Genomic DNA, 26314 nt, shown 5'->3' on the forward strand with positions numbered 1-26314 from the left:
ACTGAATTTCTCCGCTGTCTCTAATTCAATGGCATTCAAAACACAAGGTAGGTCTTTAGGAAGGACTAAAAAAAAAAAAAAAAGCACAATTAAACCAGGAGCTCAAGAACAGAAACAAATTCCACTAGGATCAATGGGGCTTGCTTTGACATGATGGCAGCAAACTCCTGAGCCCCACAGAAACGCAATGTGTGCACGTTCAGGGCTTTCTGCCAAGAGCTTCCCCTGGCAGCAGCTGCCAGCTGGCTCATGGGTAGTTTGGTTCTCCGCTTGCTCAAGCAAGCTAGCTGGGAGCGGCTGCCAGGGAAAGCTCTGCAAAAACCCACCAGGATGTGCCTATTGATCTTTCCATGTGGACCTCCGGACTGCAGCCAAAATGCTTATGAATTAGCATAAGCCCAAGTTAACCCAAGGACACACATTTGAGTGTGCTTGTCGTTTCCCCCTCATCATAGCTATCTTATTGTCATTTGCACACACATGGCAATAAAACTCACACCCACCCCATTTTCCCTAGTCTATACTTGAATATCTAGGTGAAATGAAATATTTTAATTTTTAAAAATCCCTTCTGATTTCTTCTAGTTCACATTAACTTCATTTATATATGCATGGAAATATTGTGGGGTTCAAGGCACTTTTGGCATTGTTTAAAAGGCTGGCGGTCTTTTAAAACTATGTGCTTGTTCAACACAGTTGCTTATTTCAACTGCACTCATAGCTCATTTAAAACTCAGATTTGGAAAACTTTGGAATGGTATTCATCCACAATTGTTGACATCATTATTTTAGGGGGGGGCAGACATTATGTTGGGAGGGGCAGAACCAAGTTATCTGTGATGCAATTGGCCAGTTAAGTATTTCTATTTATTTACTTGATTTAGGGGGGTGGCAGCTGCCCCACCCCACCCCTGGCTACACCCATGGCTGACATAATCACACTTTAACCCTTACAGTTCTCTGAAACTAGATCCTGTTACTATTTCTAGAAAATAAGGAATAACAGGAAGGTATATCCAGCCTGCATATTACTAATTCACACAGTTTAAGGATAAGAAAAAATGCAGTTTTACTAAGAGCTGCTTCCTAAACCTGCAATCCTAACCCCATTTACCGGAAGTAAGCCCCACTGAATTCAATAGCCCTTATTTCAGAGTACACATAGTTAGAATTATGCTGTAACCTATGTTTTAAGAGTCAGTATACAGTATACTAAGGAATAAAAAACATGTGCAGAATGAAAATGAGGATTACATATTTCAGTGCCCATAACATTAAAATATCTCCCTGCAAAGAAACCAGCCAGTCAGGAACATGACTAGGTTTAGAGCCCTTTTTCTAATACTCTGCCTTTCCAGAGGCAAATGTATTTCTTGCACCGCAGAGAATTTAAACACGAAACCTCACACTTAAATTCTGAAGTTCCAAAGGATTGTAGCACAAGGTGCTGCTGTTTTGAATGTGTGGCTCAACTCTAAATTATGGGATTATTCCTGTAAGTCACTCCCAGGACCTTATACCAGGAGCAACAGATTTCCCATATGAATCTCTTTTTAGTAATTATACTCCCTTGCTCTGAGTGTGCCTGGGTGTGACTGAAACCTGCTTGGCATCTGTTTACATGTAACAGAGAAAATGGCCACTGTAACAATTTCCAGCTCTCCAGCAGCACCAAGTTATTTGGCTGGATACTCACCAGCTTCAGCATCCATGGGCTGCCACGACATGTGGCAAAGCAACCAAACAAGCCAAAGACGATAATCGTGGTACCCGTCCCAATGAGGACATAAGGGGCATTAGTGGAGTTTTCAGCAATGAGAGATATATATGTGCCTAAAGTCAGCTTCCCCCAGACACCAACAGCGAGGAGGATAACACCAGTTATCTGGAAAGTAAGAAGCAGAAAGTCAAGGTCAGAGTTTATAAGAATCAAAATATGGTAATACTGAACACACAGACATTTTTAGGTGTAGCAGAACTGCTGCTGTAGCAACAAATTTTTAAAAAATAGGTTTTTATTAGTTCCACAGAAGCTTAGAGTACAAAATATTCCTTCTCCGTTTTGAGGCCTGTGTGGCAAGCAGAACCAAAAGTTCCATAGCAAATAACCAGCAACCCACTCATGCCATTTTAGGGAACAAAGCATCCAGTGTACTTAACGGGGCCTTGCACCAAATTCTTTTGACCTATCTTTTCTTATGCTTTCTCTGCCATGTAGAAATGCTGCTGATGCGAGATACAATTCAGAAGAAAACTCAAAAGATGCATTTAATCCAAAATGAGTTTTACATTCACAATGGGGGCTGATATTAAACAATGCCTGTTTAAATTTCAAGTGTCTTGATCTCCTAACCTACAAGATCAGAAGCTCAGTCTTTGGAACTTTCTTGTGTGGGAAAGAAGCTGTAGGGCTCTCAAAATCCAGGAACATTTGTTTCTATGCCACATATTATCCATATAGCCTGAGCACAACGCCATTGTTCATGTCAACCGTTACAGCATTGACACTGAAATACTGCGTGCTTTGTATTCCTGCTGGTGCAGAGATGGATGCTGTAATCCAGAGGCACATATGTGTTCTTTGCTGACATCTAGTGGACACAGTAAGCTGAGCCATTTGTGCATGTGAATACTGTACAGACCACTTCTCACAGGTGTTATGTCTGAAATCTGCAAAAACGTCTTTCCCCCTTCTGCATTAACATGTTTGGAACCCAAGTTGCACAGGCAAAATAGATATTTGCATGGTTTTGGGGTGCAGAACTTAAGGTTGGCAAGTCCAGTTAAGTGTGTATTTTTAAAGTAAAGACTAAAGTAAATAAATAAAATGGTTACATGTAAAACAAGTATTCATCAAGTACTTTTAAAACACTCTGAGGAAACAGCTTCCCACACTCCTTTTTCTCAGCAGCCACTTATTACTACCCATTTAAAAATGCTCGGTCTCACTGCTTCCTTGTTTTGGAAAAATAAAGGCACTGTAGAATAAAATATTTTAAGGAAATGAAGACCACGTAACAGATGACAACCAGCAATATACTGATTCTAAAGAGCTTGTTTATTAGTTCTTAACAAGCCTTTACTTACTTAAATTTAAAACAGACATTTCATAATTGTGAAGGAAAACAAAGAACTAATGTTACCACCAGAGGAAGAAGCAAATAATACCAGTTCATTAGTCCAAGACAATGAAAATGTTTCAAGCTGTTCAGTGACTATTTAATTCAGCGTAAAAAAAAGTGTTGCAGTCTCCTTCCCATTTATACTCAAATAACAATTCTGCAATCACATTCTTAAGGGCTCCTCTCCATCTTGTTCCATCTTGTTCCCAGATCCACCAAGTTTATTTTTACGAGGGGGAGATGTAGTGGTCAGGGAGAGCACAGGAGACAGGATATTTCTGATCCTTGTGCTTAAAATAGAGAGCAACCCTATCAGCAGACATTGATTGTGGCAGGGTCAATGACTGAGCTTTCCCCTCAACCTTCTTCATCTCTATTCCCCCATCAACAGATGCTAGGAAAGAGGCCCTCCTGACATAGGAGACATTGACCTGATTACTTTAGCCTGATCTCAATCTTGGCGTCAAGTCTAATTTTGCTTCCAAACTGAACAAAGCAGACTGGTGCGTATGCGTCTCTACACCATGTGATGGAAAACAGATATCCAAGTATAAACCATTTTAACTTGAATCTCATTTTTTCATTATCATGTAAACCCTTCCTCGTTCAACTTCTTTTTATATATATAAAAAAGATACAGTACCTATTTTTCTCCTATATGACTAAGATGCTGGTGAATACTGAGGGTAAAGCCAATACTGGTTCTTACTTGCTCAAAATGTAATTATTTGGATGGTACCATAATGTGTGAGTTGCTTGGTAACCGAACCTTGATGTGTACTTAATTTTTACGTTCCAGAAACATGTATAATTTGAACATGACAAGTTGCATGAAAATTAAAACCGTGAAACTAATTTCAGGGTGGCAGGAAAAATGTTTGTTTTAAAACTATTGTTTTAAAACCATTTCCGCTGTGTAGATTATTTCTTTTAAATATTTATGTTATGAAATGCATTTTTATTTAGGAAGAATGGAAACAACCTGGCCACTAGGGGGTTCCATGCCTTTCATTGGACATTACTGTACGGCTGCATCTTGGATGGGGCTTACGTTCTGGGGGTGGCAACGTGTATGTCCAAAAATGGGTATATTCAAGCCACCACCTTGGAAGGTCCCCACATGAGCATCCTTACATTTCCAGAGTGTGTGATGAGTGGGCCTTGCCCCCCCAAGCAAGGCAGAGAGAGTACTTTCAACATGTGTTGAAATCGCACATCTAAGTTGCGATCATACTGTACAATTCTGGGTAACTACTAGTATGCATGGCAAGATCACAGACATGCTGTTCAGGGTTTTCTTCTTTAGATCCGTCCACTGAACTAGTAGCTTAGGCTAATTTCCCCATACCTGAAGACTGAATAACGGTAAGCTATATGAACCAAGGTTGCAGGTTTGATCCCCGTATGGGACAGCTGCATATTCCTGCATTGCAGGAGGCTGGACTAGATGATCCTCAGGGTCCCTTCTAACTCTACAGTTCTATGATTCTATGAATCGGGGTTAAGTGGTTTGGTTTTTGCAAAAAAATAAAAGGTTCTGTTTTGTTCTACTGTTAAATTACACCATATATCAGATTCTTTTTAAATTTTATAATGCAACATTCACCCCTTCCCTCCACATTATGTTGTATCAACAGTATACTGAGTGCAGTTTTCAAAAGTAAAAAAGAAGGGTTTCATACAGAATTTCTCCTTGGTACAATTACTTCTCTTGAGATACATTCAGTTCATACTATGCCTCAGGCTGCACTTCTGATTATACAGGTAAACACAAGCGCAAGACTCTGCCAGCTCAGTATGGTCTGGAAAGATATCTCTCCAGTGATACACATCATTGGAGAGGGCCGAAAGATAGGAATTGCCAATGAGAGCATTATATACTAATGTTGAACTCAATTCTCCAATTGCTGCTCCTCATGTAGCCAAAATGTCACCATCAGCTCACAAGGGGGAAGTATAGGACGTCTTGAGGGGGTGGGTAAGGTTTGCAAGTGTACGAAAAAAGCTTTCGGGGGGGGGGACCCTCCTTGAAATGGTGTGGGGGAGAGAGAAACAGCCCAGTGAGTATTCAGTATGCTAAGTAGGAATGGAATAAAGTATCCTGGAAGACAGCGTAGCTTGGTGGCTGGGAGTATTTTGTTGCAGATCCCATTTGTCTTGTTTGCTTATGATCAGAAGTTCGGAAAGGCAGCATAGAAATAAATCTCTCTTCTACCCAAATGAAACATGGAGGGTATACATCTGTGGCATATCCAGGTGCCGTGTTATGCAATCCAGCTCTCTGGACAGGAGCAATGATTACTGCAATCGAAACAGGGATCGTGCTCATCCGATGCTACTGAAGGACTAGTGGAATCAGCATAGAGCAGAACAGCCAGCATATTTTCTCAGGACTGCACTCAGCATGTGCTGGAGGGAGGCATCTATCACCTCCCTGTTAAATAACAGCATCACTGGTAATGACTTCACAAGTACCAATAAAGACTTTCCACTTATTCAGGCAGAGACCATGTGTTTCAAATGAAATTTTATGCAGTGGGCATATGCTTTAATGGTGTTTTGGTGGGCCGAAAGGAATTTTAATGAAGCCTTGTATACTTGCAGCTTGAGGTTTTGTGCACATTCCTTGCACCTGACAAAGGGAAGGCCAGAGCTGAGAACTCAGGCAACATAAGGAACAAATGATAAGAGCAAGAAGCAAATGAGCAAAGCTTCACTGGCCTGGGGCAGTGTCATGCTGGCTGCAGAAAGGGACAGCCGTGGGCTAACGACAGCCCAGCATCTCAACCAGGATGTGAAAGATGGCCATAAATCAAAAAGAGGTTATGATGACTACCCTGGTGTTAAACTAAGACTGGGTGGCTGATTGCCGTGGGGCAGCCACCCAATAAATCTGGCTCAGCCTCATTTCAATGCACTTCTTTTGGCATCCATTTGTCATATTCACTGCATTTGCTCTGCTAACAAGGCTCGTCTTCTTCGCTCCATTTTAATCAGCATTTCTTCTGCAACACACAAAGGTAATGGCTTATAATATAAAGCACAGGGCTGCAAGCATTTCTGCTCACTCTCTGATCCTGCAGGTTGATAAGGACATGTGTCAGGACAGTACACGTTTGCCAATTTATTTCTACTTTGGACAAGGCATTTTGCCATGACAATGTAGGTTTAAATTCTAAAATCTCCTTGATGGGGTGAGTCAAGGGCAATTTGCAGTAATTAAAAATTAATCATAACATGCATGTAATTGGGCACTGAAGTAATTAGTTGGTTCATTCATAGACTTCAAAAACTGAGTTTCGAGATGTTTTATTTTGGCATGAAAAGCAGATATTACAGTACATGTCACTGTTTATGTAACAATAAGTTTCTAAAAACATAATCGGGAGCCATTTTAACTTGTGATTTTTAATTTTTATTTCAATGTCATTCTCTGTTTTATTTACCCTGCCTTGTGCAAAATTTACAACACTTGATCACTTTGTATTGTTGCAAACTTCTCTGGTATGAAATCAACGTCAGGTGATCTACCTCCCACTACCCAAGCACATTGCTTAGAAGTAAGGACTCTGAAATCAATGAAATTTAAATACTGTACATTTTTAAAATATATCTTGGATCACATCTAACAGTGCAATCCTGCCATATGCATGCTTACAGTATTTCAAAGTAAGTCCCACTGTGTTCAATGGCACATTCTCAGTTGAGTCTAAATAGGACTACAGTGTTCCATATCTAAAACCTCATTCCAGTGTAAAATATTCTATTCAGGCGTATTTTATAGATTTGCAGTGACAGTAGTGATTTTGGCACCTTCATTCAGTGTTTACCTTTTAATAGATACTATAATTATTAAGAACATATAAGAGCTCTCATAAGTGAAATGGTAACATAAGGATCTGACTTGCTGGCACCCCCTTGGTTGGAGAACTGCATTGCCAAATCCTCAGAGTTGTGCATTTCAATGGGTGGCTGTGTTTTGGTTTGCATATTGTTTCAGGAAGTGTGAATTAGGTAAATTTACCTTCAGATTCTAACTGAACCTAATTTCTCCCCCATCCCTACTAAAGAGACTGTTGGGGTATGAACAGGATCTCAACTTTCTTTCTCTGATTTATCACAAGGTACCTTATCAAATTGCTTTATGCTGCATTTCAGGGGCAAAACCAGACAGATAAGATACTCACCACACCCACACTGCGTCATTTCAGTAGCACGAGTGATTCAGCAGCACACTGCAGTAGGTTAGGCTGAGAGATGGCCATTCAGCAAAACTCAGTATCTGACCTTGGACAAGCAGGGATGTGAACCTGGGTGGCCTCACTCCACTACTCTCCCATACTAGCTCTTATTTTAAAAGGCCATATAGCAGCAAGAGCAAGTAGTTTAAGCTATCTCTAAACATCTTTGATGTTGTCAATGTACAACACTAAAATAAATCCAGATAAAACTATGGCACTGCGTGTGCTTCCCCAAACCAGATGGATCAGAGGTGGCCTGCTCTTGATGGGGTTACACTCCCTCTGAAGGAACAGGTATGTAGCTTGGGGGACACTACTGGATCCTTTGCTGTTGCTTGAGGCTCAGGAGGCTTCAGTGGCACATAGTGCCTTCCATCAGCTTTGGCTGGTGACCCAGCTAAGCCCCTATCTGCACAGGGATAGCCTAACTTCTGTTGCCTGTTCTCTGGTAACCTCTAGGTTAGATTACTGCGACACGTTATACATGGGGCTGCCTCTGAAGACAGTTTGTAAATGTTAGCTGGTGCAGAATTCGGTGGCCAGGTCGCTCACTAGGGCAGGACGGTTTGAGCATATTGCATAGATCCTGGCATCCAATTAGTTCCTGGGCCCACTTCAAAGTGCTGATTTTGACTTACAAAGCCCTAAATGGTTTAGGACCGCGATACCTCTAGGACTGCCTCTCCCCTTATGAACCAACTTGGACCGCACAATAATCACCTGAGGCCTTTCTTTGTGTGCCTCCTACACGAGAGGTCCAGAGGGTGGCAACACGAGAACATGTCCTTTTTTGCAGTGGCTCCCTAGTTGTGGAATGCTCACCAGAGGCTTGCCAGGCACCTTCATTACATATTTTTAGGTGCCAGGCAAAAATGTTTCTGTATAGCTAGGCCTTTGGCTGATGAACATTCAATTTCCTTTTAAATGTGTTTGTGGGAAGGGCGTTTTTATTGGTTTTCTTGCGTTACTGTTTTTTCGTTATGTATTTTGTGTTTTTATTTTGCATTTATATGTTGTGAACCATCCTGTGATCTTCAGATGACAGCCGGTTTACAAACAAACAAGTAGGAGGACAATATATAACTAGAGCCGGTATTGGTGCATTTGGTAGTGGTGGGCCTGAGCCAGTGCCATCCTCCCAGCAGCAGTGCTCTTCTCGTCAACTAAATATTCTACTAAATGACTAAATATTCTGAAGATAAAAAGGATTTGTTAAAAAATAATTATTGCATGCATGAAGGTATTTTATGGAAGACAGATTACTTTTTATGGGAGAATTGACTAGACATTTCCATTCATCTAAATACTCACATAAAAGCAACCTGCCTTCCATAAATTGCTTTCATACATAATTTCAAACATACACATCTCATGTTTAGCAGCTTACTCAAACAGTAGCAAGCAAGTTTCAAATACCAATTCTCTGCTATATGTCCAATGGTTCAAAGAACTGATTCTCCACATAAAGTAGCATTATGCATTAGCTGAACTACAAAGCCCATTCAGCTTCTGCCCTCTCGGGGCAGGTTCTCAAGTATGATGCAGAATTAACTGCAATGTTTAAAATACTAAGATATGCAACTTTAAATATTGCTGGTGGTAAGAATCAACAGGTTATACCTACAAAAATGAATTAACTTAGTTTGCTGAAAATGAGGACCATATTTTCCAAGACTGTGTCAGAAAACTATGACTATACAATTCCTTGATTCCCTCCTCCTTTGTTCACCTCATACTCTTCACAAGCAGCTTTAAAAGGAAGCCACTTGATAGAATGTCATGGGAAAACCTTTTCCAGTTGCTCGAACGTGATACAACCTATGCGTAAAACATTAAAAAGCCAGAGAGAGAGAGAGAGAGAGAGAGAGAGAGAGAGAGAGAGAGAGAGAGAGAGAGAATGGCATTTGGCAACTGTGGGAAGAAAGGCCTCTGCTACGCCTTCCAATTTTTTACAGCTGTATTTCTTTCCATTCATTAGTTCCATAGTTATTGGTTGTCAGTATTACTGGGAACACCCTTTTCCCTCGGTCTGCAGCACAGCACAAAAATGCTGGCAATAGGCCACATCTGCAAACAAATAGCTGATGCCTTTATTTGATCAGGAAGTAATAGTGCCAGCAGGCATCTAATCACAGGTTAAACGCTCCAGGTCAAGGGAGTAGGAAAGTAAAGTAATGGGAAGCCAGGTGCCTATATTAAGAGGTGAACTACTGTCCCCTTAACAAATAACATTTGACCTGAAACTACAACAGAATCGGGAAAGCACCTCTATAAAATGAATGCAAACCACATTTTAAGAATATTGCGCCTGAAACTAAATGCTGTATCATCAATAAAGTATATGGCTCCAACTCTGTGATTCCAGAAATAATGGAAATGCAGGGACATGAGTTGAGCAGATTAGAGGAAAGTTAAGGGTAGCACGATGGATAGTTCAGTTGGTAAAGCATAACTCTTAATCTCAGGGTCATGGGTTTGAGCCTTGTATTGGGGGAAAAGATTCCTGCATTGCAGTGGGTTGAACTGGATAATCCTAGTGATTCCTTCCAACTCTACAATTCTATGATTCTATGAACTCATTTCAGGCTTCAGTGCCTACTTGGGAGGGGGGACCTATTTAAAACTGTCCAGCAGGAAAGCATGTACAAAGAGAAAGTGGCAGTGGGGAAAGGGTTAAGGACCCCTCCCATCTACCAGGGTAAGTTGTGCCCACATAAACATGACAACAGCAGAATGGGTTCCTTGTGTCCTCCATGCTCTCCTGGTAACGTGCAGTGGAGTTTTCAAGTTGGCGTGCTTCAAAGGTAGATAAATTAGCGGCTTTTAATCTGAAAGGAGGGAAGTTCTGATATTATATGCAAATATTAGCAGTAGTTATGTGTGCACTGAAAGTTATTAAGCAGAAAGTATCTCCAACATTTACAAAAAAATCAGAGAGATTAAATTGCTTTGAAGACCTCTGTCACAGGCTCAGACAGGATTATATTTACAACTTGGCTTCCTAGGTAATGGTCCTCTGAAAGCCATCAGGGAAGCCTTATTAAAAGGCTTGCTTCAGAAAGGGAATTCATAAGTAGTGTGTATGGCAGCAGCAGCCTGTGCTGTCCAAAATGTTTTTGTGCTTTTAAAATTATACAAAATCACTGTGCAAAATTATGCAAAGCAGAGATGATACACTTCTGAAATCGAACCGCTTCCCCCATACAGCTGTACTTATTTAGCATATCAACAGGAGCCTCAAACACTGAACAGATAGTCGTTGCTTGCATTCAGTGCACTGTTGAAATCTAAAGGTGTTCAAAGGGAAGCTGTCCTGCAGCTTCCGCCAATTAAGACAAGGCCTAACTGACTTCCAAGCTAATACTAATGAGAGTTGCCCCACTCCTTTTTTATTGAATGCCTTCGTTTGATCTCCTACGTTGCTGAAAAATAGTAATCTGTCAGAGCTATCACAGGGGTTGAGGGGCAGAAATTAAATGGGATCTATTTAATGGGCCTTTGACCCTGCTCACACAGTTCAAATGAAGTCAAACAGACAAATTCTCAACTCAGCAGAAAACGATACTTTTTATTGGCCTGCCAAGTCACACACAATGGCCAGGGCCCTGAAGCATTTTCAATTATTTCAAGTGTTGGCTTCAGTACCCATTTTTTCTGCAGTTGTCATGTGAGGAGGGAATACTTCAGTGATGGAGCATGGCAGAAAGCACCAGGTTCCATTCCTGGCAACCCCACTCAAAAAGGTTCTTAAGTAACAGGAATGAGAAAGACTTAGGCCTGCAACCACAAAAAACACATCCATCAATTTGATTCCCTCTTCTTCCTTCTTTCTCTCTCTCTCCCTTTCCCCTTTTGTTTCTCACCTTCTCTCCTTACACCACTGTCCCAAATTCTCTCTCTCTCTCTCTCTCTCTCTCTCTCTCTCTCTCTCTCTTTCTTTCTTTCTTCCCTCCTTCTCCTATTTGGAAAGCAATTAGCCTGACACTGATGCAACCTGCATTTGAAGGTTAACTGCTGCACAGGGGCTGTGATTGGGGAGGTTGGAGGGTTACAGACCCTCCAAGTGTCCCTATTTCCCAAGGACAGTTCTGGATTTAAAGAAGCCATCCTGGTTTCTTATTTGATCCTGGAATGTGCTGGTTTTGCTTAGGATGCCCCTATTTTCATCAGAGAAATGTTGGAGGGTATGGGGTTAACATTTCCCTCCCCAACTGCAATGCCCCCCCCCCCCGAATCACTCTATCACACAGTAACCAGGCATTTAAAAGGCTTCCATTGGTACAAAATGGAAGCTGTGCAGGAAGGGGCATGATGGTAGAAGTGGAAGGCCATATTCAACCCCAGATTTAACAACCAATCAGATTTGGGTAAATGAAGACATTACCAACATTAAGCACACTACTATGCTTGCCCAACTTGTGCAGGAAGCATGCCAGCCATACCCAGGCCAGGCATCTGGTCGTTTAATTCTCTTCATTCTTTGAGCAAGCAGGCAGAGTAGGAATGGGCAATATGTGGTTTTCAATATTGTGATATATCACCAGCTAAACATCACAATATGCTGATATCCCATGGTGACTGAAATGAGAATGGAGCTACGTAGAGGCATTGGCTGGCTTCACGGTTTTTCCTGCATCCTGATTTTTGCCACATCTGCTCTTATTATTCACTGCCCCGTTTGAGGCAGGGGAGAACAGAGCCAGCAGAGTTAACAGGGGCTTCAGGAATTGAGAGAAGCATTGGCTGGCTTTGCGGTTTTTCCCACATAGTGATTTTTGCATAGCACGCGCACGCACACACACACTGTATTCACAATACATTGCCTGGTCAAAAATTATGGCACCAATCATGATAAGGACTTCAAACCAGTTTTGGACGATATATCACCTAGCCCCAAGGGAGGGGTGGGCTAGAGACAGAGCTTCATTAGGTTTCAGTCCACCCGCAGCCTCTGTTAGAGCAGGTTGTTCACTGGGAGCTGTCCATGGTTCTGCATTGTACCTCCCTGTCAGAACCCCTGTGCAGAACAACCAAAGCCAGAAAGATTCACAAGCTTGAGATACAGCAAACAAAATTAACAACAAAATCCAGAATCTCAATGAACTACCAAGGGAACTGTATAGAGTTAAAGGAATAAAAACTGGACTGCAGAGGTCACTCTTTGGTATTGAATGGGAAGGGAATCAGGTATAGCAGCATGGCTCTGCTGAGACGCTGAAAATAAAATTCAGAATCATATTGGAATACCACCTTCATAATGTTTATGGTGATGATCACAATCTGTTGTCAGCATTAACTATTCAGACGCTTGCCTTCTGAGGTACATAATAGAAAAATACAAGAAACAAAAATGTATAGCTGAAGACTAGGAGTTTGAAACCAAAGGAAATGCACAGGGTCAAAGAAGTCCAGGGTGGGCGGGGGAAGGACAAATACCCACAAAGAATGACAGATCATAGAGTTGGAATGACAGAGTTGGAATCTCAACTAAAACATCCATGACAGATGACCATCCAACCTCTGATTAGAAACCTCCAAAGAAGGAGAGTCCACCACCTCTCAAGAGAATCCGTTCCACTGCCGAACACCACTTGCTGTCAGAAAGTTCCTCCTGATGTTTAGAATAGCATTAGCTTTTTTTGCTGCTGCATCACACTGTTGGCTCATGTTAAGCTTGTGGTCCACCAAGACCCCTAGATCCTTTTCACATGTACTGCTAGTAAGCCAGGTGTCCCCCATGCTATATTTGTACATCTGGTTCTTCCTGCCTAAATGCAGAACCTTACTTTTGTCCCTATTGAAATTCATTTTGTTAGCTTGTGTCCAGTTCTCTAATTGGTTATGGTCATTTTGAATTCTGATTCTGTCTTCTGTTGCATTAGCTACCCCTCCCAGTTTGGTGCCATCCCCCCAATTCCTTCTTCCAAGTCGTTTATAAAGACATTGAACTACAATGAGCCCAGGACAGAACCCTGCAACACCCCACTTTTTCCAGGATGATGAGGAACCATTAAAGAGTATTCTTTGGGTTTGGTCAGTCAACCAGCTACAAATCCACCTAACAGTTACCTCATTCAACCCACATTTTACTAGCTTCCTTGCAAGAATATCATTGGGAATTTTGTCAAAAGCCTTACTAAGTTAAGATACACAATGTTAATAGCATTCCCCTGATCCACCAAGTTTGTAATTCAATCAAAAAAAGAAATGAGATTCGTCTGACATATTTTGAAAAACGCATGCTGGGTCTTAGTAATCACAACATCCTTTTCTAAGTGCTCACAGACTGACTGTTGAATTATCTGCTCTAGGACATTTCAGTGTCAAGCTCACCAGTCAGTAGTTATCTGGGTCTTCTCCCTCCCCCCCCCCCCCATTTGTAGATGAGGACAACATTTGCCAGCCTCCAGTCTGCAGGAGCTCACCTGTTCTCCAAGAATTCTCAAAGATTATAGACAAGATAGTACATTTTTTCTCATTAAGGGATTACTGAGGCAAGAGGCCACAGTGGTTTATTTTCACAAAAAGTCCACAGTAGTCTTCCCCCACATCCAAATTTCCAATCCAAAGCACCCATTCAGGTATTAATGAAACAGGAACTTGGGTATTCATCAACAAACTGCTCCCATAACACTGCACACATTCAGGTTGCTGCAGCTATCAACAAGTACCACCAGATGGCAGTTTTAAAAAAAGAACTGCATCCATGTTAGAAATGCTAACATTTTCCCTTTCACATACCTTCCTTGCACTGTTTCAGCTGTTGTTCTTTTAATGATGCAGGCAAACTAAAGTGCCATAAGTCTCTTCTTGTTGTTGTTGATCACCTCACGAATAATCTGTTCAAAACTTTGAGTATATTTGTGTTCCAATGTGTGGACTGAGAACTCAGGAGAATTTTGGCATGACTTTTTTACAAACAAACCCAAGTTCAGAATAAATAATACATGTTTTTATACCCCATCACATGACCGAACCTATCAGTGTTTGTAATAGTAACTGTTGTATCTGCAAACCTGAACATTGTTTTTAAAGGATCACAAAATAATTTTAAATAAAATATATTTATATCCATACTGTGAGCAACTTGAACTGAAGGATTATTTATGTACCATCAATTAATGTATGCCTATCTATATAATTTTATTTAAAAACAATTCCATTTTCCATATTTACAGACACACACATATAACTCTTATTTTGTTATATTCTATTTATCACTTTCATCTTTCCTGCTGTATTTTTAAATCCTTTTAGCCACTATATAGTTTTATTACTCACCCACCCATAATTCAATGCGATCAATTTAAGTTCCACTAGAGAGGGGCAGATTCCCTGTATGAATGGAAAACTCAAAGCAGTCCAACTACTACAGGTATATGGTATTTGTGAGCAATGCAGTTAATCTTAAAGAAAAAGAAAAACTTCAGAAAATGCTTTGTATTAATGAGATCAGACATTTCTCTTCCCAACAGCCTGCAATAGGATTTAATCTCTCTTGCCTATAGTTCCTTACAACACTGATCCTACTATATGGGTTCTGTAAATTCCTCAGTTAGTCTTTTGCTTGGTTGATTTTAACTGCTCTAGTTAATTGTGATTAAACACAATGCCAATGACCATGTTTAACACTGCAATGTACTTTGTAAGAACATAACATTTATGTGTGGTTTGAATACAATTCATGATTTATAGCATTATCCTTTACTTGTTTACTATGGCAGTAAAACAGGACCAGAAGTAAAAGCTACTTATCCACTAATAAAAACTTTAGAGTGCATCCAACATTTAGGGAATAGGCTTACGGCTTATCCTTAACAAAAAGTAAGATGAAGTCTACATACATAATCACTACATATGATCCAAAAGTATTTACTATGTATTTTCTCACTGACTGTATTGGCACATACAGCAGAACCATGGCTTAGTTTTAGGAGGAACAGCCACTTGAGCTTCCATCAAAGACTAACAGTAGCTTGTTTTGACTCTGAACCTGGCCAAAGTACATAAGTCTTAACTATGGTTAGTGGAAACAAACCAACTTCAAACCACAGTTTACAAGGCTTGCTTGCTTCCCTAACCATATTTAAGATTACTACAGTAAGTAATTTGGCTAAACTGCAAAGGTTTCCCATTTCTTCTGTGTGGGTGCAGTAGCCCATCCTTGTAATGCTAAACCATGCATTAGATTTATTTATGAAGTAGACCACTATGTGTACTGGAATAGCAGTGATGCACGGAATCAGTACCTAATAATAAACCATATCTTCCAAGCAGTTTTCTGAGACAGGACTGTTTTGCTAGCATATGCTGAGTTCCAAAATTCTAAGTGATCCAATTTGGTAGTAGGTGTTTTTTTTGACCCACTGAAAATAATGTAAAGAGTTGTTTGTAATAAAAGGTAAAAAACATGTTTTATATTTTATATAAATCTCCAGTCACATAATTCAATGAGAGCTCTTCCTCAAAACAATTTTGGAATTACTTTGTGCTTAATTAAAATCAGTTTTCCTGTTCTCATCAGGTGGCCTTGGGCAGGATAGATACCAAAAAATAAATGAATAGCATCTTTTCCATTCCTCATTTCAGTAACACACCAGAACCCTAAAAGCCTAAGCACACACAATTAGCCCACAAATTAAAATTAGCCCCTACTATTTAATCAGCTAAAAATTAATTGATTAATCTATTGATGAATCTTTTAATTCATTTGATCTATTGATAAAATTAATTAAAGCTTGGAGCTCTGGTATGGTCCAATCCTCAGTTGGTAAAGGGGAGGGGGGAGACAGTGCTTCTGAGTGTGGTGCTGAAATCAATCCAGTGTTCTGTATTACAAGGAAGACACTTGACTATTGTTTGCAGTCTCTGTGGGTGTCCTGAAATGACATGGTGAATAATGCCACATTTGCAGCAAGTGGGTGTTCATCTTACACGCATACATATCATGTCTCCAAGTAAACTCTTGTGCTATACTAGTCAGTAGCTTCTATAGCCTGACTGTTGACTTGGACCCCACCTCACTGGGATCTTAGACAAAGAGCTGGTAACAGACTTGTATCTAAGACTCTCATACAAGGCAGAAAGAGCTGTATTAAAGAGAAGCAGCTGCTGGATTTAAAAGGCAGGGGAGATGCCAGCCATAAGCCTTCATCCATATGGAGCGCAGAATGTTCATCAGGCTAGAATTCAGATCCTATGGTACTTGGGACTCATCACCATAGCAACAGAACCAACAGCAAGGATGGTCAAGCTTGCTGCTCCCTCTTCTTTGAATTCTAGAAACTTCCTGCCCATCTCCATCAGTGTAGATGTTACTCTTGCCATGAGGATGCAGCTGAAAACATGCTCATGGTGAGCTCCATCCTTCCCTGCAGTAACAAGATGTAGGCCTTTGCTTTGCATCTGCCACTATTGGATAGCCAAGGAAGCAGTCTGATGATTGGAGGTTGGTAGACTACTATGGGCAGTTACAACTATTGCTTTTGCCACCTTATCAGAATCTTAACGGAGTGCAGGTCACTTTAGGCAACTGCATAACTATTTTTTTATATTTTTTGTGAGGGCTACAGAGGAAAGTAGCTCTGGGGGAAAGAATCAAGCAATTATAAAATAGCTCCAGGTTTAGCTGGAAGCAAAGTGAACTGCAAGGCAGTGTTCTAAGTAGGGCTTTAAGCCTTAGTAGCAAGTGAAAGGTACCTGGTGGCAGACCTCTGGGGGGAAAAGGACCAGTTCCTTACAGTTAAGTTGCAGAAAGTGTATCAGCACATCTTGAAATGATACACAAATGTAAAGTCACGTCTGACAAAGTTTGGTGCGCTCCCAAGTGAAGGGCAAGATCCACTCAGCCTGATTCATAGTTTCAGTGTGTCAAAGCATTCCTGGAGAAAACATGGGGCCCCTCCAAGTTTGTTGAAAGTGAATTTCACTGATAGCAAAACCAACATGCAACCCCAAAAATAAAATAAAAAATCCCCAAACAACCAGAACATTTGTAGTATGAAAAGTTAAGGGATTTCAGCAGGAAATTACAGAAGAGTAAATATCCTGATTAGAAATGACTACCCCAAAACATTTGCAGGTGTAAATAGTACTGAAAGTAAGTTTGGGTATGGCCACTATGATAGCAAGAGCAGAAATCATCAATGTGCAATAAAGACAATAAAGTAGCCCTTGGTACTCCTCCTCCCCTCAAAAAAAAAGTGTAACACCCAGAACAGCTCCTCTGCTCCTCTGGTCACCAGCGGCGCAGGAAGCCTTTTTGCCGACGCTGCTGCTCCTGTGGCGAGCGAGCAGCGGCTCGTGTGGCTGCTCCGTCCGGATGGGGTGCCGGGCGGTGGGGGAGGGACCAGGGAGTGTCACCCCCTCCCCTAGAACCCGGGGCACAGCAGCCCCTATGCCCCGCCCTTCCTACGCCACTGCTGGTCACTTCATGAACTCACACTGCAGGAGAAAAAGAAAAAGCTCAGTGAACTTACAGCTCCTCGTTTCCAAACTCCGTTCAGTCTCATCCACTCGCTTCATATACAGTCAGTCACTCACCAGCTTTCTCAGACCCACACTACCAGAAGTAAGCATATCTACTTGAGCACAGTTCTGCCAGCCATGGTTACATCACAGAGTCACATCATCATGGATAATACTTTCAAACAGACTCCAACAAATCTGCTCACCAGGGTAATTATGACCAAGGGCTCTCACTGCCCTGGTGAATGAATGAGGTGCTAATGAGGCTTTCACATTTTACTACTGTTTGCAATTGTAAGTTCAAAAACCTGTAGGGTCAGAGGAAACCTACAGTATGCTTTCCTCATGAATGGAATAAATAGGGCTTCCAGCTTAAAAACAAGGCTGTGGGTATGGAAGCTACAGCATGATCCTCTTTTCATCTGAAACTTTTTTTTGGCAGTCATTCACTTTTAGTTTTTCAAATTACAAGCTCAAACTGCAAGGGTCTAAATATAAATAATAAATAGAAATGATGAAAAGAGTGATAAAAAGAATCAAGTGGACACATCTCTCATTTATTTTATGCATGTCCAACTTCAGATTATATAGCAGCTGACAAAGTAAAACTTGTTTTAAGACTGTTTGCATGAAGAAGGGGATTTAGTAAGTGAATACTCATTGTGTTTTGTAAGTTGAATCTGTGCATGCTTACTCAGAAGAAAGCACCCCTGAGTTCAGTTAAGCATACTTCCAAGAAAACATACAGAGGGTTGAAGATTTAGGATCAAAGTACATAGCTGGGATCAGCTGAACATTAGGTAGTGTTTTACAATTAGAATGCAGAAGACTTCTCTCATTCATTCCTATTTTGAACAGAGGTGTTTACTCAATTTTGTTTAACTAAAGTTTTTGAGGATTGTGGAAGTGCTTATCAAAATTTGAAAATCGATCTGAATTGGTTCTGATTCCTGCAAAGTGTGGCATGTGACAGGATTGGATCAGATTGTTGATCATGGAAGCTGCTGAAGGAGAAAACAATTCACCATTCTGAGAATGACAAACCAAGGAGCTTGCATGCTAAAAATGCAGTTCCATTGTGAATTCTGATTACAAATAAACAAACCTCAGTTATGACGTTCCAAATCTCATGGGGAGAATTCTAATGATTTTGTTTAGTAAAAGCTGCATCTGAAAAGCAGACTCTAACATGTGAAAACACATACCATTTTTAGCCTTTAAGGTGTCAGAAGACATCTTCCTGAAAAACTGGTCATTATTTTTAGACTTCTTAGACAGCCATTTAAAATAAGCATCTTACTGGCCAAATTCTACACTTTGCAAACATTTTGTTGGTTTATCAGAAAAGAGAAATAGTTTAATTTTTGAACTTACATTATTAAACAACCATATTGAATTAAAACCCTGTCAAAAGATATGGAATGAATTACAGACTAAAAGTGCAGATTGCCAGTCAATGCAAAGCTAGACAAACCAATGGCCTGATGCAGCATAAGGCATCTTCCTATATTAAAACAAAATAAAATTCAATTAACGGTGTTGCCATTGCTGAACAGCTTTCTCTGTTTTCACGAATAGCATTGTTTGGGTTACTTAGTAATTCAGTTCATCTTCAACAGGCAGGATCTAAATATGAAATTATTGGCCATCAGGAATAGTTGGAGTATTAGTATGGGAAGCTGTTATTTCATAGCAAGTGGTAATAGGGCAAGCCATCCCTTGAGAATGCCATCTTCTCCACAGCACAAGGCAATGCCAGAGAGTGATGAGTTATGTTCAATAGTCATGGCCCCTTTCCAGACTACTATAGCAAATCTATTTTAGAGACATATCGGGTCTCTTTATGTATGCCAGTGTTTTTCAACCACTGTTCCGCGGCACACTAGTGTGCCGCGAGATGTTGCCTGGTGTGCCGTGGGAAAAATTGAAAAATTCAAGAGAATTACTTTATATATAGTCAATATAGGCACAGAGTTAAATTTTTTAACATTTTCTAATGGTGGTGTGCCTCGTGATTTTTTTCATGAAACAAGTGTGCCTTTGCCCAAAAAAGGTTGAAAAACACTGATGTATGCTCTCCTGCTGCAGATTGACTCCAGGCGCCAAAAAGAGGAAGTCAAAAGTGCCCTTGGGCCTCTGTATGAACAACTGAGTCTCTTTTTGGTAGGAAGCCATGAACATGTCCTGATAAAGCTGGTCTTGTGGCACTTCACTCCTTTGATAGGGGTGCACCTATAGTTTGTCTGACTATATGCTACCTACTGTGGGGCTTGAGTGCACAACAAACCCCACCTTCCTTGTTAGCCTTCAGCCATGCAGTTTATGCCCACAGCACTAGACGTGCCTCTGCAAGATTCCAGCAGTGCAGAGAGTCAGATATTTTTTAATATTTTTTTATTTCCCACATTTATACACTACCTTTCTGCCAATGCCCTCAAGGTAGTTAACAATTTAAAATAAGTGTCAAAAAGCTGTGATGCAGGTGCTTCCTGAGCTACACTCAGTGTGTGGAATGGACTCCTTAAAATAGGCAGGGGACTGTTGTCTCTTCTACACTGATCTGCTCACAGGTAATTAAATAAGCTAGATAAAAGGGGTGGGGGATATTTTCAGTCCAAAGCCCACATTCCCATCTGGGCAACCCCTCTGTGGGCTAAATCCCAGTGGTAGGCAGAGCTATTAATATAAATTGTAGCCTTTTCTCTATCCTAAACAAATAAGATACACTTGGAATAAATTACCTCATTGTGTCCCACTGCCAGAGTGACCCATTTATTCCTCGCTGCTGTTCCACCTCTGTTTAAGGGTCCCAAACCCCACAACTGTTCAGAGGGAAGAGGGCAAGGCAAATGGAGGCTCCTTCTCCTTTTGTTGCTCCTATTGCTTTTGTTGCCCCCATTGCTGATTAAAGGGGGCATTTGAACAAGCAGCAACAAGGCAGAAGAGTAAGGCCAGGGGCTCCAGGGGTTGGAGGTGGGACCCCTGCAGGGCTGTGGGTCTTGGCAGGCACCCACCGCTGACACCAGTCCTGCACTATGTTAAGAAGCAGGATGGCCTTGATCCCAACAGAAAGGATTGTGAGAGGAGAAAAAAAACAAGTAAAAGTCAGCAATAGTAATGACTAAATACAGTATATGTGAAAATGTAATGCTAGCACTATGGGATATTATATCACAAAATGCTGAAGCACATGAGGGTTTTTTTTTTTTAAGTAATGGCAGTAACAGTAATACTCTCATAAGCACATATGCAAAAGTGGGTTCACATATACACATTCAATGCTATATGACCTCCCTGCATGAAACGGCAGTCACACACATATTTTATATGTCACTTGTCATCACTTTAGATTCACTGCTTTTCAGTGCAGGAAGTTCCCACATTCAGCTGTGAGTCACTGAAAGAAGAGGTGTTGTGTGGTGTATATGGATGTGTGAATGACATCTAAGCCAGTAGCTGTTTTCACTGATTGACTCACTAACCAGCAATGCAACAATCACTTGGCTGAACCTCTATTTCACCACTGGAGGCAAGACAAGTGCAACATATTTATTAGTACAATACAGTGGCACTCCTTAATACTTAAAAATTTGCAGAGCACTGTCAAGTGTCCAATGTATTTCACATGCATCACACCCAGGAATGGACAAATCAGTCAATTTTGGTACCTCGTTTTTCCAGTCTTCAGTTCTCCACATTTCCACATCTGTTTGTAGTGTATTTTTTTAAAAAAAAATCCTCCAGAAAGTTTGTCAACATTTTAGTGCAAATTTCTTCTAAATACACATTACTGTATGCATATATTTTTTAGTTTTTTAAAGCAATTTCCCTTGATATATGCATTTTAAAAAATATATCACCCTGGTATACTCAGTTTTGTACACATGACATGGCGGGAGAATTACACTGCAAAATTCAGAGAAGTGTGAATTTTGAAGGACAGCTGTGCTTGCTTTGGTTTGCTTAATGTTTTAGAAAGTGCAAAATAGTTCAAATGTGAACTGACTCAATTCCCCCCCCCCATCACAAATCACACAATTCACCTATAGACTGGGGGGGGGGTGTATCTCAAATGTTGTTTTCTCAAAGGTTTTGTTTGCTTTGGCAGTTTGGGGAACATAAGAGTCAAGGTTCCTCAGAAGGTGGTAAACCAGAATAGGCAATGGATTTCATATAACTATATCAAGTTAACAACCACTGAATGAAACAGAGCCGGCTTTCCTGTCTTACTGACAATGCCAGGCTGGTGGAAAGATCTCACTTTGGCTTTTAATGGGCCTTGCCTTTTAGTAGCCTAGCAGCTATCTGTTTCTGTTTTCACTCACACAGGACAAAGCCCACACATTGGTAGAAGGCAGAGCTACTAAGACGTACTGAATATTAATGGGACTTTATTCATAGCTTGCTGCTGCAACCACACAAAATGTCAGCCCCCTCGAGCTAGAGCAGCAGTCTCTGCTTGCGCGGCTGCAGCTGCAACGAGAGCAGGTGCTTTCGGGGACCTTTTTATGTGTTCTGCTCCCATTCTTGGTTTATTCAGCCAGGGGCAAGGCAGGCAGTAAAGGGGTGAGGGAAGAATGAGAGGCATTTGTTAATATCAAAAGCAGATAATTCCTTTAAAGAAAGAAAGCTGGCAGCTCTTCCATATTTTCCAGCTTCACTGTAAACTGTAATGCCATTTTCACTTCTACTGACAGGCAAACTTCTACCATTTTAATTGAGGGTGGGGGGGGGGAGGAAGCAATGCCCACTCAAGTCAGTTAACTCTTTCCAAGAGTGTTAACATGTTTATTGACAGCCTCATACTCATCTTATGCTGAGGCATCATTTACAAAATAATTGCTCAAAGCATTCTTAATTCAAAAGAAAATGCACAACACAGAAACATAAACACAAAAACTAACGTTTAAAAGATAAAGATATGAACAAAAGTGCTATCCGTAGTAGCTTCTTATTGGAAAAGAAGGAACCCTTAAAAGTATAACCAAAAGCTCTGAGAATAAGAATGGTTGTAGCTGAATAGCAATGACTGCTCTATTCAGCATGCAGGGTTGAATGAGAACCAAACTCAGGAGGAAGAGGGAAATTATCCTTGACCCCCTGTGGCCTATCTATTAAGATATGGGAGGAGGGCAAGCATTGGGGCAATACGAAGAAAGCTTACAATTTGGGGCTTTTTAGCCTACAAAAATTTGAGTAAGGAGGGATTTTTATTTATGTATTTATTAATTAAATTTCTATATCACCCTTCATCTGAGGACCACAAAAATATGTAACAAAATAGCAAACAAAAACAATACCCCCCAACAGTTTAAAAGGCCATAAACTGTTGAATTAACCAAAGGCTTAGGAGAAAAAGATGTGAGGGAAGTATATAAAACTATGGACTCAGCGACATTTGTGAGGGATCCCACTCCCTCCCCTTTCGATTCTTCCCCAACCGTGACTCTCCCTAAGTTTCACTGTCCACTAGGATGAATCCTTCAGTGGTTATATGGGAGTGTCTCTGGGGTACCTCAGTGCTTTACGTTCGAAACAACTCTTGCCACCTATGGGATCTCCCGCCCTGGGTTCCCAAAATACTGCAGCTTGCCTTCCCTTTTTGGCAACTGCGTGGCACCTTTGGCTTCCCTGCCCAGTCCTCTGTATGCCAGGAAAATAAGCCACCCGTTCCCTCTATCACAGGAAACCCTTAGTGCTTTTCCCCTTAGCCACACCTCTTGAGGCACTGACGCACTGCCACAGTCAGCGAACGTTTAAACACTTTTAACTTTATTAAGGTAACGTGAAAACATGGATGTCTTGAGTTGTTACTGGTACAAATCTTCTCATATAATCCAGCTCAGTTATAATCTTTCCTGCATCCCGTTAGCATTGGTAATGACCTTTCCTCCCATTCCCCAAAGCCTAACCTCGCAGTTTCTCTTTCTAAACCTCCACACCCAACTGCCAAACCCCCAACTGCCTTTTCAGGTTGTTCCCCCTCCTTTTAGAATGCCCAGTAGCTCCGCCTCCCAGGGAACACCTACCTAACATGGGAGTGATAGGTTAACCCATGATGAACCAGGCCTTATTCCGCCACAACATTCATAAAAATAAAGCGCTTTATATGCACTATAACACTGCGACACCAGATGGCGCTGTGGAGTCCCGTCTTTGGCCAATGGGATTTCCCTGTATGAAGTTTACAACACATTTAACTGAATCCCTTTTTTGATCTGTCTAGATCCAGCCCTATGCAAGGTGTAAAGAAAGTGGATGGGGAGAAGTTTTCCCTTCTCATAATAACAGAACACCAGGGTCTTGCAGTGAAGCCGAATAATGGGAGATTCAGGATAAGCAAAAGGAAGTACTTCTTCACAGAGCACATAGTTAAATTGTGGCATTTGCTACCAAAAGATATAGTGATGGCTGCTAACTTACCTTTTAAATGGGGATTAGACAATATTCGTGGAGGAGCTGTCAACCTTTTCCTTTTTTGCGGGAAATTCCCTTATTATAACATTGGGAAACAGCAGGGAGCGTTGACAGCTATTAAGGTTATCATTGGCTGCTAGTCATAATGACTGTGTCTAATGCCTCCACTCTCAGAGACAGCATACCTCTGAATACAATTGCTGAGTAATAGTAGTGGAAGAGGAGTAATTCACTCATGTTCTGCTCCTGAGCTTCCCATAGGCTTTTGGTTGGCCCCTGTAGGAAATGCTAGCTGAACCAAATAGGTCCCTAGACTGATCCAGCAGGGTTCTTCTTAAACCCTTAAATCCCACCAGTACAACTAGTACATAAGAACGAATCTTACAGCTATTGTATAATCCAACTTTCCCCAACTTGACACTCTTCAAATGTTGTTGGACTACATCTCCCATTATCCCTGACTACTGGTCAGGCTGGCTATTGCTGGTGGCAGTTGTAGTCCAATAACATCTGGATGGCAGCAGGCTGGGCAAGGCTGCTTTAATGCAGGGGGCTCCTCCAGGTATTCCACCTCACAGGCAGAAGAAACAATTATATCAAGCTCCCTCCAGTTAATTATAGAAAGAGTTTCATTACCAAGAACCTCCAAAGAGGCTGCTGAAGGTGCCGTGTGAAGTCAGACAGCTGAACAACACATTCACCAATAGGCTTCCAAAACCAAATGGCTTTTATCCGCTTCTTTTTCACAATTACCACTTAATTACCAAGTGCTGCAGAGCAAATAAATCAAAGAGACAACCTGTCTCCTTTCAGGTACACAACACACAACTCCAAAGTGGCAGCAAATGCTTCTGTGTCTGTAGATAGTGAACGGTACATCTCCACATTCTTCCCCAAAAAGCAAAGTTGTTACAGTGCAATGTAGCATTTGTTTACCCTTGAAATGTGCCTGTTTGAAATGTTCGTGCCATAAGATATTAGTGCTGATTGGATGCCTCAATGACTACAATATTTGTAATACACAACAAGTTTAGTTAAACCTTTTCATCACCTAGGTTTTCTTGGGAAGACAGGAGGGGCTGAGTTTTCCACTGTGCTGTGTTCTTTATAAGCAGTATACTCCTAATGAGTAGATATACTCCTAATGAGTAGGGGAATCTTTAATACTCAAGAAAGCAATGTGGAAGTCTCACCCAACTATTCTATCATGACCTGAAGGAAAAATGGACTTCCTGAATTCATCAACAGAGTGACAAGAACAACAAAAGACTGGAGAAACTATTCCAATGTCCAGCATATAATAACTGTTTCATTTATCTACATTTCTCCCATCCCAAACTGGCAGACTTTCTTTCATCCCTTCTTAAGAAATGAATGAATAAGGGCATATTTAATAGTATTGGGTGGTGGGGCAGGGAGAAATTTGGAAGTTGTTACCTGGTTCTTTGGATACAATATATAGGTACCTCCCATCTGTGGCAGTTTTGCAACTGAATGAACTGGTTTGCCAAGCAGCTATTCAAACATTATTTACCCTCCAGGATTATCTCGAAGGGGATATCAAGTGGACCTTGGGTTCATATATCTGCTCCCCCAATCTCACCCTCCCCAACACCCTTTTGTTCCTCCACTGCTTCCTTTGTTGAACATGGGTTTTCCCTTGCCCCTAAGAAATACAGATCGCTAGATTGCATGTCAAAAGGAACAATTAATTTCTGTCATAGGATTCATGGACTTGTTGATGCAAGATAAGCACTATGACACCAAAAACTTTGTTTATGGATACCAATCTTAGGTGGGGGAGAAGTAGATGGAGGACTAGTTCAACTGAACACCCAGATGTATCCTGGATTATCATTTCTAACAGTATTCTGATGACAGGTAGGTAGCCGTGTTGGTCTGCCATAGTCAAAACAAAATAAAAAATAAAAAAATTCCATCCAGTAGCACCTAAGAGACCAACTAAGTTTGTTCTTGGTATGAGCTTTCGTGTGCATGCACACTTCTTCAGTATTCTGATGGTTGTATATTTTTGTTGGAGCCATTCCATTTCTCAAGGGTCCATAT

At 41.0% G+C, this 26314-nt stretch overlaps 1 protein-coding gene across 1 annotated transcript in view; it reads right to left on the reverse strand.

The window, feature by feature from the left end:
* TSPAN7 (tetraspanin 7) overlaps positions 1 to 26314 on the reverse strand; it is a 75548-nt gene that overhangs the window by 20038 nt on the left and 29196 nt on the right. The window contains exon 2 of the mRNA XM_033147190.1: positions 1697 to 1885. Within this exon, the coding sequence (XP_033003081.1) occupies positions 1697 to 1885 (189 nt within the window). The remainder of the gene's footprint in view (positions 1 to 1696; positions 1886 to 26314) is intronic.

Source organism: Lacerta agilis, chromosome 4 (genome assembly GCF_009819535.1).
Source record: "Lacerta agilis isolate rLacAgi1 chromosome 4, rLacAgi1.pri, whole genome shotgun sequence".
Taxonomy (NCBI): domain Eukaryota; kingdom Metazoa; phylum Chordata; class Lepidosauria; order Squamata; family Lacertidae; genus Lacerta; species Lacerta agilis.